Source organism: Tubulanus polymorphus, chromosome 9 (genome assembly GCF_964204645.1).
Source record: "Tubulanus polymorphus chromosome 9, tnTubPoly1.2, whole genome shotgun sequence".
Classification (NCBI taxonomy): domain Eukaryota; kingdom Metazoa; phylum Nemertea; class Palaeonemertea; order Tubulaniformes; family Tubulanidae; genus Tubulanus; species Tubulanus polymorphus.
Genome location: NC_134033.1, coordinates 13,698,064 through 13,711,748, shown reverse-complemented (window position 1 = coordinate 13,711,748; position 13,685 = coordinate 13,698,064). Strand labels below are relative to the sequence as shown.

At 38.7% G+C, this 13,685-nt stretch overlaps 2 protein-coding genes across 2 annotated transcripts; one reads left to right on the top strand and one right to left on the bottom strand.

Annotated features, from left to right (window-relative positions):
- Positions 1 to 2,271: 2,271 nt before the first annotated feature.
- On the top strand, positions 2,272 to 6,850 carry LOC141910573 (E3 ubiquitin-protein ligase DCST1-like). The gene is made up of 17 exons (XM_074801265.1): positions 2,272 to 2,311; positions 2,412 to 2,534; positions 2,639 to 2,842; positions 2,941 to 3,080; positions 3,261 to 3,393; positions 3,593 to 3,706; positions 3,827 to 3,970; positions 4,084 to 4,217; positions 4,505 to 4,659; positions 5,057 to 5,156; positions 5,269 to 5,364; positions 5,455 to 5,581; positions 5,692 to 5,808; positions 5,965 to 6,107; positions 6,319 to 6,432; positions 6,516 to 6,698; positions 6,773 to 6,850. The coding sequence occupies exons 1-17, from the start codon at positions 2,272 to 2,274 to the stop codon at positions 6,848 to 6,850; spliced, it is 2,145 nt and encodes a 714-aa protein (XP_074657366.1).
- Positions 6,851 to 7,143: 293 nt separating this feature from the next.
- On the bottom strand, positions 7,144 to 11,195 carry LOC141911054 (uncharacterized). The gene is made up of 4 exons (XM_074802014.1): positions 10,898 to 11,195; positions 10,039 to 10,174; positions 9,224 to 9,342; positions 7,144 to 8,849 (listed from the first exon to the last, which is right to left on the bottom strand). Exons 1-4 carry the CDS (start codon positions 11,171 to 11,173, stop codon positions 7,353 to 7,355), a joined length of 2,028 nt encoding a protein of 675 aa, XP_074658115.1. The 5' UTR covers positions 11,174 to 11,195; the 3' UTR covers positions 7,144 to 7,352.
- Positions 11,196 to 13,685: the final 2,490 nt, after the last annotated feature.

The window sequence follows — 13,685 nt, the reverse complement described above, 5'->3', positions numbered from 1 at the left end:
TTGCACGTTATTCATGCGATATCGGTTCAAGACCTCTCTGGGACAATCTTTTTAGGTGTGAAGCAAAATACGCGTCTTATCCATAAGAATAAGACAGGCGAATTGCGTAAAAAAATACTCGTTATTTCGTTTCTTTCCTCAAGTTTATTTATTTCTTGATTTCAGTTATGAAAAAGTTGTAGGATAAACCAATCGGTCGGGAGCGAGCACTACGTTTAAAAAGATGAAAAGTCAAGCTGCAACTAGGTTTGGTTTGCTCATATACCGCACTAAAACTGCCCACGTCGTTTACATTTTATACTTCATATTGCTTCTTATACAAGGCTGTATTCTACTCGGATTCTCCATTAACTTTCTGATGACCCAGCTGCCCACTTGCCTGATTGGCAGCCATCTCAAAATCGAGCTTTACGTAACAATCGCCGCGGCGGTTATAATGATTCTGTTCAGTTTCACGGGTTTTGTGACGTCAGGTCAGACGTTCGATCTGGTAAATTTGCTCTTCAAGCTACTGGCCGTGTGCGCGGTCATCGGCGTTCTGCTGCTAGTAGCAACGGCGTTCACGTGGAGTCATTACGTCACGGACGTTGAGGGAAATTTGGAATCTAATCTGAGACGAATGCTGGATATGGGCGTATCGAACGAAACGATCGACTCGAACGCCCCCTGTCTGCTCATGATTCAAACTAACGAACACTGCTGCGGAGTACTCGATCATACCGACTGGTCGACTTTAGATTCGGTTATCTATCCGAAATCGTGTCAATGCGCGGCCGATCTAGTTCCCGAAGTTCTCATATCCAATAAATCGACTACTTGTCAACAGATTTCCCGAAATACGAATAGTCCATTACAAGTGATTTACAAGAACGCCTGTGACCCGCTCTTACGCGCGACGTTGACCCGTCAGTTGACTATTATCGGGATTCTGTGCCCGGTATTCCTTCTGTTCTCGTCAATTCACGTCGCTTTGACGTTACTTTGCATGAAGAAAATTCACGCGAACGCCAGCGAGAAGTTTTACACGGTCGAAAGAGGAAGCGTGACGACCACGGATGCGGACTGTTCCGTGTCAACCGTCGCGCTCCGTCATTTTCAGATGTCTGATGTCGACACCGACTCGACCCGGAGCTCGTCGCCCAGAAACAGCGAACTATTCGACGATAACAACACGTCGATGAAGGTCAAGGCCGTTATAAATATCGGTTACGACCCGGATGACGAAATCAATAAATTTGATAAGACTAATGGTCAACAATTTCTTTCACCTCAGTCAGCCTTACAGACTCATTCCGGTAGGCTCACACCGGTTCTTAGACGTCGTGAAGTCGTTAGTGGTACAGCGACGCCGCCTATTAGCCGTACTAATAGTATGACGTCACTGCGATCGGTTGGCATTGGTGATCCGCAGCAACACGAAATCAATGTGCCAAGTTTCAAAGGAAACGGAATGCCATCAGCCTCAGACTAAACAACGGGAACCCGACTGTTTTCTTTTTTTCATCGTCGATTTTTCATTACGTTCTGGGTAATTTTTTCCCCTCGTAGTACCCGCTATAGACTTAAAGAGAGTTGCGTTGAAAATATGTCTTAGATTTTACACTGAAATAAATTCATTTGCAATCCACTTGAAGTAAAAAAAAATTAAAATCTTTGAGTGTTGTATCCGTACGTAAAACTACTTAACACTTTTTAACAGTTACTAGTTCAAAATAAACCATGATGTGATAATAATTAGAATATGATTTTTATAGTATTACACCGTGTGTCTAAAATACTTTCAAGTTTATTTGATATTTGTGTTGATTTTTATTTTTTTTTTTTTAATCTTAATAAATTCATATACGAAATGACAGTCAACCGGATTATATTCTTAACTGATTTTGACGTCTGATATCCTCATGTTGTTTGACAGATCCAATTTGCAGCTTTTCCCAGATCGTAGAGCTGTCACGCAAAATCTTAAATATCCCGGGATTGGGCGATTTTCATTCTGGAAAGCTGTGTAGATATTAGCTCCACCATGAGAGGATTCGCGGAGCGAAATTGCACAATTTCAATCGACATAAGAATATCACCGTATGAGCAAGAAAATTCATCATCATCTTCATCTTTATTTTTCCTTAACATTTACAAATTGTATCTTTCTGATACAAAGTTTCCGCCATCTTCAAATTAAAAAATACAGGCATAGGACAACAATGTTAACGGTTACGTCGTATAGGCTAATGACCAAAGGAAACTGGAACAATTTTTCCTGCCAGAAAAAAGATGTCGTCGTGTGCACGATTTCTCGACAAGATCCACAAAGGTAAATGTATACAGAGATATCGGACTCTGGACACTCTTTACATTCGAAAGGTGCAAAATTTGTTTTAATCAATACATTTTTCTAAAACTTCCATTCAAAGGAATCTCCAGCTGCTGTCAGAAATCGTGTCCGCTAATACACGACTTTTTAACGAGCGAACCAAATAAATACCGCATCGCTAAAAAGATTTTGGGGTTCCCCGTCGGGGCGCTGATTGCCCTCTGTGAGTACCGTCCAACAGTGAAATGAAACATCTTGAATTCATATGACAAATTACAACAACCAGATCACACAAACCTCATTCTGAATATATCTGAATATTTCTAGGTTTACACTTCGCGCTGATTGAGCCTATGCAGCTCCCAGACTACTTGCGGTACTCGCTAGGGGGCGTTATGGGTCTTCTTCTGGCGTTTGGTTTCGCCTTATCGGTGGAAATTCGCTGCATTACATCCCTTTTACTTCCGCATCTTTTCGCAAAAAGCGGCCGAGCTTACGTTTGGACTTTCGCCATAGGACTAATCATAACAGGTAAGTCGATTTCTATCCCGGTGTCCGCGCGTGTCATTTCATAAGAACCGAAGCAAATTTAGTTGAAATAAAACTCGATTTTTGGCGCCTGTTTTCAGGACCTGTTTCAAATCTGATATTCAACGCCAAAGAGATTACTCGTTCGTTGAACTGTGTGGTGGAATTAGCTGAAAATCAAACGAAGATGCGAATGGAACTGAGATCAAAACCGGCTCAGGATATACTGGACGACCTAAAGGTAATACGTTTGGCGTTAGACCTAATAAAGACTTATTCATAAAGTTTGGTGGGTTGGTTTTCAGAGCCCAGGTATTGTACTATCGATACCAATGATATAAGATACACGCAATCCAACATCTTGTAAGAAACCGAGTGTCTTACAATTATATCTCGAGGTTGTTTTTGTTTTCACATTTAGTTACAAAGTAATTTTCTGACGGGTATTTCCGGTTCGCTATTCGATGAATTCTTGCCGCTGAATAAATTTGTGACGTCACAGGATGACGTAGACCGTATAAAGATACAAAACGAGGCTACGAAGCAGGATATGGGTCAGTAGGAACCGTATTTAATATCTATGAAACTAGAAAAGGTGGTTGCTTCCGTGAAATATCCTGATTGTTTGAAACTAAAGATTCCTTATTGATTGTATCATACGAGGGACCACACTTTTCGCAGCCGTATTTATTGAAATGTCTGTAGACTATCGTGACCCGGATCCTTATTCGTCATGTTATCATCCGTTAAAAGGTGGCGCTGACCGGAACGAAAGGATCGACAATCGCTATAAAATCGACAAAAGCGACAGTGATGCCACCCAAGATGAAAAACTCTTCAAACGAAAACTAGATTACCAATGTCAAGGTCGTTACATCTCAAATGATTCAATGGAATGTGATACATTTGTGTCTGCCAACGTCGGACCCAATGTACTTCGTGTGCTTCGCCGAACGGCTTAACAACCATTGTTCAAATTGTTTTCAGAGGTTTTTAATCAAGGGGTTATAATGTGCAAAAACAGTATGAAAGAAGTGAAGGTGGCATGCCTTCAAAAAGTCGGGCGTATCCTCGGTAAACTGCTCTGCTGGCCGTTCTCCGCGTTCACCGGTATATGCAAATTAGCCTTGTGTAAGTGAACATTCTTAGTGTTCGAATCCTCGCAAGTAATCAATCTTGGAGCTTAAGGGATAATTCGTTTATAACAAATGTAACCATTTTGTATTCGCATTTATGAAAAACAGTTTTACCGGGTATAACTGGTATTGATTGTAACTCGATGGAAGCTGTGAATCCAGGATTTGGTGAAGGGTTCGAAGCCACCAAACACACGATGAAAGATCTTAATCAGCAATTCAAAGTAAACATGCAATACAAGGTAACCTGAAAAAAGAGGCATAGCGAACTTAGTGCATCAAATGACCAGGGCCCAGTTGCACAGTCGTGACTTAAGTTCGAAAGTGGTCTTAAATCTTAAGACTGGTCTTAAGTTGTTAGATTGGCTATAGAACTAAGTTGGTCTTAGACTGGTCTTAAGTCCGAGCCACGACTATGCAACCGGCCCCAGGCGCCATTCTTGTTTATGGACAGACCATTGAAGAGGTATTCAATTGATAAATTTTGAAATTGATTGATTAATTGTTGTTGTTGTTTGTTGTTTTACAGTTGGAGATGATTGAACCACCGGTTGAAGTTAAAACCGCAGCCGCGATCGCTAAAGAGATTGAGTATCAGTTTGAGATGAGAACGCGGGTTCTGAACTTCATTCTACTCACCATCAGACGTATTTTGCCTTTCATGTTTGTCAGGATTTTCTTATCGTTAAGTATCTGTACGGCGGCTGGGGCCTTCGAAATGACAATTATTCCTGACAAAAATAATCTCCACGTGAAAAATAGAATCAGTATTTTCGCTTACAAATCGAAGTATTTTTTTGTTATAGATTTATATAAATTAGATCGAGTAAAATTCAAACAATAACTTTGAATACCGGACCCAGTTCCATAGTTCATTTGATTCTAGGGTGAACATGAACTAATCTTAACTCGGGGTTAACTCACAACTGTGGAACTGGTTACAAGTGATGATAAACCTAGCACTGATTTATTAAACTGGTTCTTTGTAATTGAAGCAACCTGAATTGAGATTTTTGAGGTTTGTTAATGTGAGAGATGATATTGGTCAAATTGATAGGTCGATGATATTGATTGATTTTAGGGCGATGTATTATCATAACGACTACATTAAAATGCTCACATTCGACAACGTCTACATGACGACCTATTTCCGGCATATCGAGGAAAGACGCCGTAAAAAGGTAACACAGAGCACAGCTTTCAGTTCAACTCTTTGAACAAAATCCTCCAACTCAAGATTTTCAGTTCAACATATTTACATTTTGTTGATGAAGTGTGTTTTCTTTATAACAGAACAAACAAACCTTGATGCCATTAAAAAAACGGGAAGCGGCCAAAGTGATCGAGCCAATACGCATGCGCTTGATGGGTCCGGAAAAACGCAAATTGGTACGGTACATTTTGATAAATACACACGCAGCAGCAAGGGATGCATTTGTAGGGATTATTTTCAAATAAATATTTGATTTATCATTACAGGTAATGGGAACACTGTACGTGTTATTGAGAGCTCTGATGTTTGCTGGTATATTCATGGTCGATGCTATTGTATTTTCAATAATGGACATTTTAGCCGGAAACGCAGCAGTCAAATATACCCAAAAAGGTCAAAACAATGAATGCATTATTTCATACATTTTGGAATTTTTGTTCTGCTCTTTAGAATGTTTACGGCAATGTGAAATACCTGGGCCGTGTTGTTTTTTTAATCGCCAGGTTTTCATCAGATCGGATTGAAGGTTTACGGTAACGGACTGGTTGGGAACCTGGTGCGCACTTTATTTAAAAGTTTCAACCAACAACACTCTATAGACAACCTGACTAGCAACGAAGGTACAGCCGTTTATAATGAAACAAATTCAATAATTTCTATAGGTTTGACAGTTCCACAGTCGTTTCAGGATGAATTTAACTTTGATGCTCACAGTTTCAGACAGCAATCTTTAAAATGGTTTCAAGTTTACTTGGTTTCATGTCGTATATTTTCAGTATGTCTGCCTCGCCCTATGCAGACGCCTCGTATGTACATCTGGAAGACTATAGCAGTTGTTGTGACTGTTTGGGTGTCGATTCTGACCGAGGCGTACGCTCTACGACTCAGAAGAGTGATTGCTTCGTTCTTCTACCGCAAGGTGGTGCTTTGAATCTGAATTTCGAATGTTATTGTGCATAAATTATGCAAAATGTTTAACCCATTGAGTTTTCTGGAGTTAATTTCAAAAAGAATTCTGTATAGTACTACACATTTATAGGCCTATATATACATATTTCATTCTAAAATATCCCGTTTATTAACAGCTTCTGTATATATTTATGTATACATTTATTCCCTGTTATCTGAAGCACGAGAAAAAGCGAATTCTGTTCCTTTACAATGATATGATGCGGAAGAGAAACGGATACATGAAACACATGCGAGCAGAAATACGTGCAATGGTGGAAAGACAAGAACTTTCGGTAATCATTACGTCAGATTAAAGCCCATCTCGCCGTTCCAAAATCTATGGGCCACGGTGACCATACTGGCTGTGTCTTTTCAGCGCGTCACGTCACTTCTAACGGCGTTGAAGTTACAGTTTCCTCGGCTGTGCTGTTGCCTGAACGTCCTTGGCCTTGGTAAAAGGAAATGCATCGTCTGCGACGAACGGGAAGATTCGAAATGCGTCACGTGCACCAAAGGCTGTAACTTCCTGTACTGCGCGCAGTGTTGGATCGACGCTGAGGTATACACTCCTCAATCCTCAATCATTCAATTTATCAACCCCAAAGACTGGAATTATTTTTGTTGATTTTTTAGGGTCAGTGTTACATATGTGACGTGAAGAAGAAAGATGTTGACGCGCATGTAGAATTGAAAATTGATGACGAATTCTAAATTCGGCTCAGTCCGCAAACAATCTTTTCATCCTCTATCCTGTATTATATATTATCGCATAGCATTTGCCCCAAATGTGGGGAATGATATAGATTTGAGATTATAGGAAACTAGGAAACTTGCTAACTTCGCCAACTTGCTGAATCATCTCCAAGTGAAATTTCAAGTACTCGACATTTAACCTCGATTCACATCAGATATTCTCCTAAACTCAAGCAAACACAAATATTTTGATAGATAAATTTCATTTACTTTCTTTCAAACCATCGTTAAATAGTTATCAATAATCCACGACACGGTTTGTCAGACTAGCATTCGTCGGTGCATATCTCTAGTACATTTCACCAGGAACTTGCCTGATGTTACCACAGATACTGAGGCCCGAACGATGTTTTCTCGATACTTTGAAATCACTCTGACTTTACAATACAGAAAATGTGGTTACGCTGGGATCAGGGTGACGGAGATCACAGCGGAAACATCCACTGCTCTAGATTGTAAATCAGAATTCGGGTTCTATAAGTTTCTGTTGAATGGCACTCAAATCAATACATTCACCTCGGTTAAACTTGTAACCGAAACCAAGTCCTTTAACGGATGTTTGTCGTTTTATTTTGCCAACCGTCTGGTGCGTGTTATCCTCGTCCGGTGCGTGCTCCGGTCCGGATTCGTCGTGAATTGTCGTTTTAGCGATCGTATCGTTATGATCGTCATACAAATGATCATCATCGCTGTGGTAATCCCAACCGTTTAGGAAGAACTCCGAAACGACACTCGGTGAAGATTTTGAACTGGCGACATCTTTGTTATCATTGTTTCGTTTGTCACGTGGCTTCGTTACTATTTTCAATGGCGGAAGTTTTTTCGGCGCGCCGGACGAATCGCCGCTTCCGGATTTCGATTTTTTCGTCGTCGCGCGAGATTTCGGTACGAATCTCGTTCTTTCTCGCGTGGTTATAAGCCCGTTCAGTCGATTCGCGTCGTCGCTGCCGTTCATGTCAAATTCCGCCTCTTGTTGCAACCGTTTTATTTCAAATTCCAGTAAATTGATAGTCGAATCTTTTTGTTCGACGACCTCTTTCAAACGCGCAATCTCAGCATCGTAATCGTACGTAACTACCTTCTTTGAGCTCTTCTGCGAATGCGACCTCGAGCGCCCCCTTTTGTGATCGCAGCTCGACTCAACTGCCCGCTCGTCGTCATCGGACTCGTCGAACTCCGACGAACAGTTCAGTTTATACTCGAGTTCCATCGCTTTTGTTTGCATCGCTTCGAATTCTTTGAAAACCTCTTTATGTCGGTTTTCCAGATAGGCAATTCGATTTTTGTATTCGCCGGCGTCCGCTTGTAAATTCGAAATCGTCAGATCTTTTTTGTGTATATGATCGTTCAACGCGTTCAACAAACATTCCTCGTCTGCGGCGGCCTCGATATCGCAACAACTCATCACGTGGCTTAACAGACGATTTTGGTCGCCTAGCAACTGCGTATATTTTTTCTTATAATCCTCTAATTCGCGAACTTTTTTCAGAAATCGTTCGAATTTATGCGTGACGTCACCCACAGCGGCGGATGTGGCACTTTCGTCGTTGTCCGTGACGTCATCAGTACCGTGTTCCCAGAAATAGCCGTTATCCTTCCAGCGGTTACACAAAGTCGATAAAAGCCGATCTTGTGCCTCGATTTTCTGCTGATACCGCTGCAAACTCTTATCATTAGCGAGATTGAAATTATACTGTATTTGCAAATCATCTTTCAGTTTATCCTGAGTTTGATTCTGTTCGGCAATAATCGATTTCAAATCGGCGATTTTCTCCTCCAGGGACGTTTTTAGCGCCACGGCTTTCGTTTCTATGTCTTTGATCGTAGCGTTTTTGATTTGAATTTCTTTCTGATGAGCCCAGGTTACTTCGACAAGTCGTTGTTTCAGGTCCGGTGATGAATAGTCGCGTTTATCTCCGCAATTGCGTATGCGTTGTTTGATGAGGTAATCTTTTATCTGGAATAAGATATAACACAGTAAAAAGTGAGAAGGATAGTCCTAAGCCGCGATCACACGGAAACGATTTGGCGCGGGTGAAATTGGTACGGATCGGGCTCTGGTCAAATCAGAGAGCGCGCTCAAACGTAAATCACTCACTCGATACTAAACAATGCTCAAACAAAGCGAAATAAGACAATTCCAGAACGAATTTAACGAAATAATTTGAACCGTGCTCAAATTTGGCTGGCACCAGTTCCGGCGTTTTTGATGGTGCCAAATTTGGCCCGGGCCCATTTGGCACCCGTGTGAATAGTTGTTCCGGGCAAAATTTGGCACGAGCCAGGATGCTTGCGTGGTGCAACTTTGGTTTCAGGGATTACAATATGTACCTTGTCTTGGATGTATTCTCCAAGGTCATATTTATCTGCAGGTCTCAGATTTCGGTCAATATTCGGATGACGAGTCACCAAATCACTGGTATCAATTTGAACCGTAGCAATCCCTCCATCTATCGTTGAAAAGAAGATAATAATAATAATAATGATGATAATAATAATGATGATGATGATAATAATAATAATAATAATAATAATAATGATGATAATAATAATAATAATGATGATAATAATAATAATAATAATAATAATAATAATAATAATAATAATAATAATAATAATAATAATAATAATAATAATAATAATAATAATAATAATAATAATAATAATAATAATAATAATAATAATAATAATAATAATAATAATAATAATAATAATAATAATAATAATAATAATAATAATAATAATAATAATAATAATAATAATAATAATAATAATAATAATAATAATAATAATAATAATAATAATAATAATAATAATAATAATAATAATAATAATAATAATAATAATAATAATAATAATAATAATAATAATAATAATAATAATAATAATAATAATAATAATAATAATAATAATAATAATAATAATAATAATAATAATAATAATAATAATAATAATAATAATAATTTATTGAGCCTAAAATCCATATAAAATATGCTCATTGGCTTTACAATATAAAGACACAATTTAAACATAAAGATAGAAAAAACAATTTACATCATTAGTTAAAAGATGAGAAAACTAATATCAGACAATATCAGGTGGTCTCGGTTCATGGTGGGAAGATACGGAGGTTATTGTCTACGTACCATCTTTCAGCAGTTCGACCAGTAATGAATGCCCGGTAAGTTCCAGAATATCACAGAAAATCTGAAACGTCGAAATTCCTCTCAACGGCAGCAAATCGAGAATCATTTTCACTGCGTCTGTTCTGGTTCTGCTTTCCTACAATAGAAAACGTCATCATGTGCATATTTTCAGAATGGTGTTTCATCTGTAAATGTGTGGATTTTGTTTGACTCGGGAGTCAGGTTCACAGATTGCGTGTAGGTTTAGTTTCACTCCGGATATAGTCCCACCGTTCAAATGATTCATTTTGGACTTGTACTTAACCAGCACCAGTGAACTACTGATAATACACGTTTATTTTCTCATGTTCGTCAAAATTGAGATCGAAGTTGGACCAACACTTCATCAATAGAAGGGTTATAATTTCAGGTCACAATTCATAACAACATTCTGATGTACCTTGTGGCGGGTAACCTTGAGTAGAGGTTACCAGGGCTATCTATCTATTTATATGATACAACACGTAGTTGATTTATTAATATTCAATTAATGCTCATCATTCAGTTGTTGATGCTCATCAATTATTACTCAGATTACCTCAACAGAAATGCACATGCGGTTACTATGATATACCAGTTACCTAGTCTGAAGTGAATATAGCCACTACTGTTGTGAAGACTAGAGGAGTCTAGTTCTACAGAGGGTTTTATTTCACATGGCTTATCAATGATGGTTTGATTACAGGGGTAAATGCGAAACAGTTTCAGGGTGATGGTTTCAACTTGACTAAACCCTGGTCCAGAGTAACGATTCCTTACTAAACTGATTTTCCATCGTTGACCTATTGAAGACCACAAGGTGCGTTTGGCCTTTACTTACGGTAATATCTTGAGCCATCGAATCTGTGAAGATCTTATGTTCCCTAAATAAACGCATCATATCTTCTGACGGCGTCATATTCCTCATCAAAATCCCGCGATTTTTACGCAGGATTTCTTTAAACAGTTCTTTCTCGTGAACCGGGCGTTTAATCGATCTGTTGTTGTGACCTGCTGCTAGCGGCACCGCGTCGATCCGATTCACATCCATTATTCCCGGCTCTGAAATCCGCAAAGTTTTACCAACGACGCTGCGTTTATTCATCATCGATTTCATGATTCGATTACTTGTTAAGAATGTTCTTTCTACAAAAGAACAAATAAAATTCCGATGTAGGAGATATTTTCTTAAACATTTGAAGCATCATAATTTGATCTGCACAGTAATAATGAGACACTCTCGTGAACGGTCCACACTGCGAAACTACTGCATATTCCAGCGATTCGACGCATGGAGTTAGTTGTACCCGGATGATGCAACAGTCCCAATGCGAGAGGAGTGTACGACTACGTAAACCTCGGACATATAGAATATCCCTTCCACAAACTCTTGATAACTCTTTTGAAATTTACTTAATCATAAAGTAGTATCCTTATTTCGTGAAAAACAAAGCCGGTGTATTTGATCGGCTTGTTTAACACTATATGATAGACCCATAACCGACACCAATCGCGCCAATGAATAATCGTCGGTTTACTGTCGTGGATGGCGTTTCGGAGATTGAATTGAACAGAAGTAAATAATACATCAGCGTACACACAATGATTTGCTGCCTAGCAATTCTCCCGCGACGCCTATGTACACAGTGACATCGTCAAACAAAAACCAGACGTTCCCTTGGGTCCTATTTTAATCGGGAGAGTCATTGAAATATTGAAATTGAAAATATTGAAATTGGAAATAAGATGGTCATCATCAACTGGCCCTGGCCATTCTTCTATCGACAATAACCGAAAATATAATCATCACACACGTGGTGGATATTTGCTTTTGATCCATTCTCAGCGGAATCGTGCATTTTTTTTATGTCGCAGGCTTGGTATATGGCCTCATTTCCGGATGTCATCCCTTCCCGAGTCACGTGACCGAGCGACCGTGGCAGACGAAGATAAAGCGCGTTCTCGAGGATATTTTCTGATTGATTGTTTAATCCGATTATCTGCGCCAGTCACTTCTATTTAGAGATTGATATATTTTTCTGCGCATATAGCTAACGCATTGGCGAACAACTCTAAAATTGAAAGTAAAATCGCAGAACGAAAGCCTCGTACACCACTATCGCGTTCGTTCCGAAGGCGGAAAAAAGGCAAAATGGCCATAACGGCGACTTTGTTATTTTAGGCACAGTTCCGTACCACTCGTTGTTAGGGATGATCCCAAATGAAAATAGCAACCGCGCGGTCTCGTTTGTGGAAACTGACTAAACACACGGGCGCAGACGATCATGACAGAAGCCGGGGATATTTTGATTAATTATTCGAGATAATCAATGATAAAGACAAATGAAATGTACATTTTGTGAAATGAATTCGCTGGGAACACGCTAACCCTCAGAATACGTGATAAAAATACATTCTACTATCGGAATAGAAATCATTTTCACTGAGAGGTGACTCGCAGAATAATGTATTCTGATATTATCAAGTCAACGATTTAATCAAACATAGATTTTAAGATGAATATAAGCACTGCGTTCGAGAAACCGAATCACAGACTTCTCTAGAAATCGAATAGAGTAGTTTTCAAAATGTTTTTTCCCGAAATAACCGAACAAACGAACAAATAAGCGTTACAATAAAACATACCTTGATACGTAGCTCTTGTGGAACAAAGATTTCCTATCGTTTATTTTCTAAATCCGAATAAGATATTTCTAAATTTCACCAATCCCTTCAATCCGTATGTCTACTTTCAGTTACTGTTTAACGTACGTGACTGAAATTACCAACTGAAAATTCGTGGTTTTAATCATAAAATCAAAACACTTCCGAGAAGAACCGACCGAAAAAATCGTTATAAATCGTTCTGGACATATTCACTTACTGCGATATTCGACATTCGACGAAAGATTCAAAAATAAACGATTCAAATCGCGGGAATTTCTGTCAACATAAACACGTATATTTATAGAGTTGAGACTTGACTTTTGCCCTCGAATTTTCTCGTCAAACAAAACGAAGTGATTAACTTCGCTGTCAAAAAACTCCTCAAAATATAACGGCGTCTTACTCCACCGCGCGGTGAAATGTGGTTATTTCAGGAAATTTATTTCAAGAATGAAATGTTATGATTAGGATTATATATAGAATTATTAATTGCTTCGTTCGTAGAATGAAATAGATTTGAAATGACACTAGTGTATGTTAGGAGTTTTCTAAAATAAGCACGGATCCGCCTCCCAGAATTCTGCAAAAAATCATCAAATTAGAAAATACGAAATTTTTCGATACATTTTTTTTCTTCTGTCCGTCGTGATTTTGAATCTAGCAACATATCACAATTTTCACTTCTTTTTTATTCTTTTATGCAGTCCTACCGAAGTTTTATATGGAAAACACTCAATTGATTTTAAAAAGATTATTTTCACTTTTTCCTGTTCCCTTCCATTTGAAAAAAACGTTTTATTTTTGTTTTCGCCTTCGCCCTACCATTTTGTTCTTGAAAAAACTGTACTCCAAAAAGTTCGTAAGTTAAAGAATTAAGATTGATAGCCACACAGGTCAAACGGGTTACAGTTTGGCCCGAATCCAACGTGGAAATACTCAAAATCTACAAAAAGCATTGCATA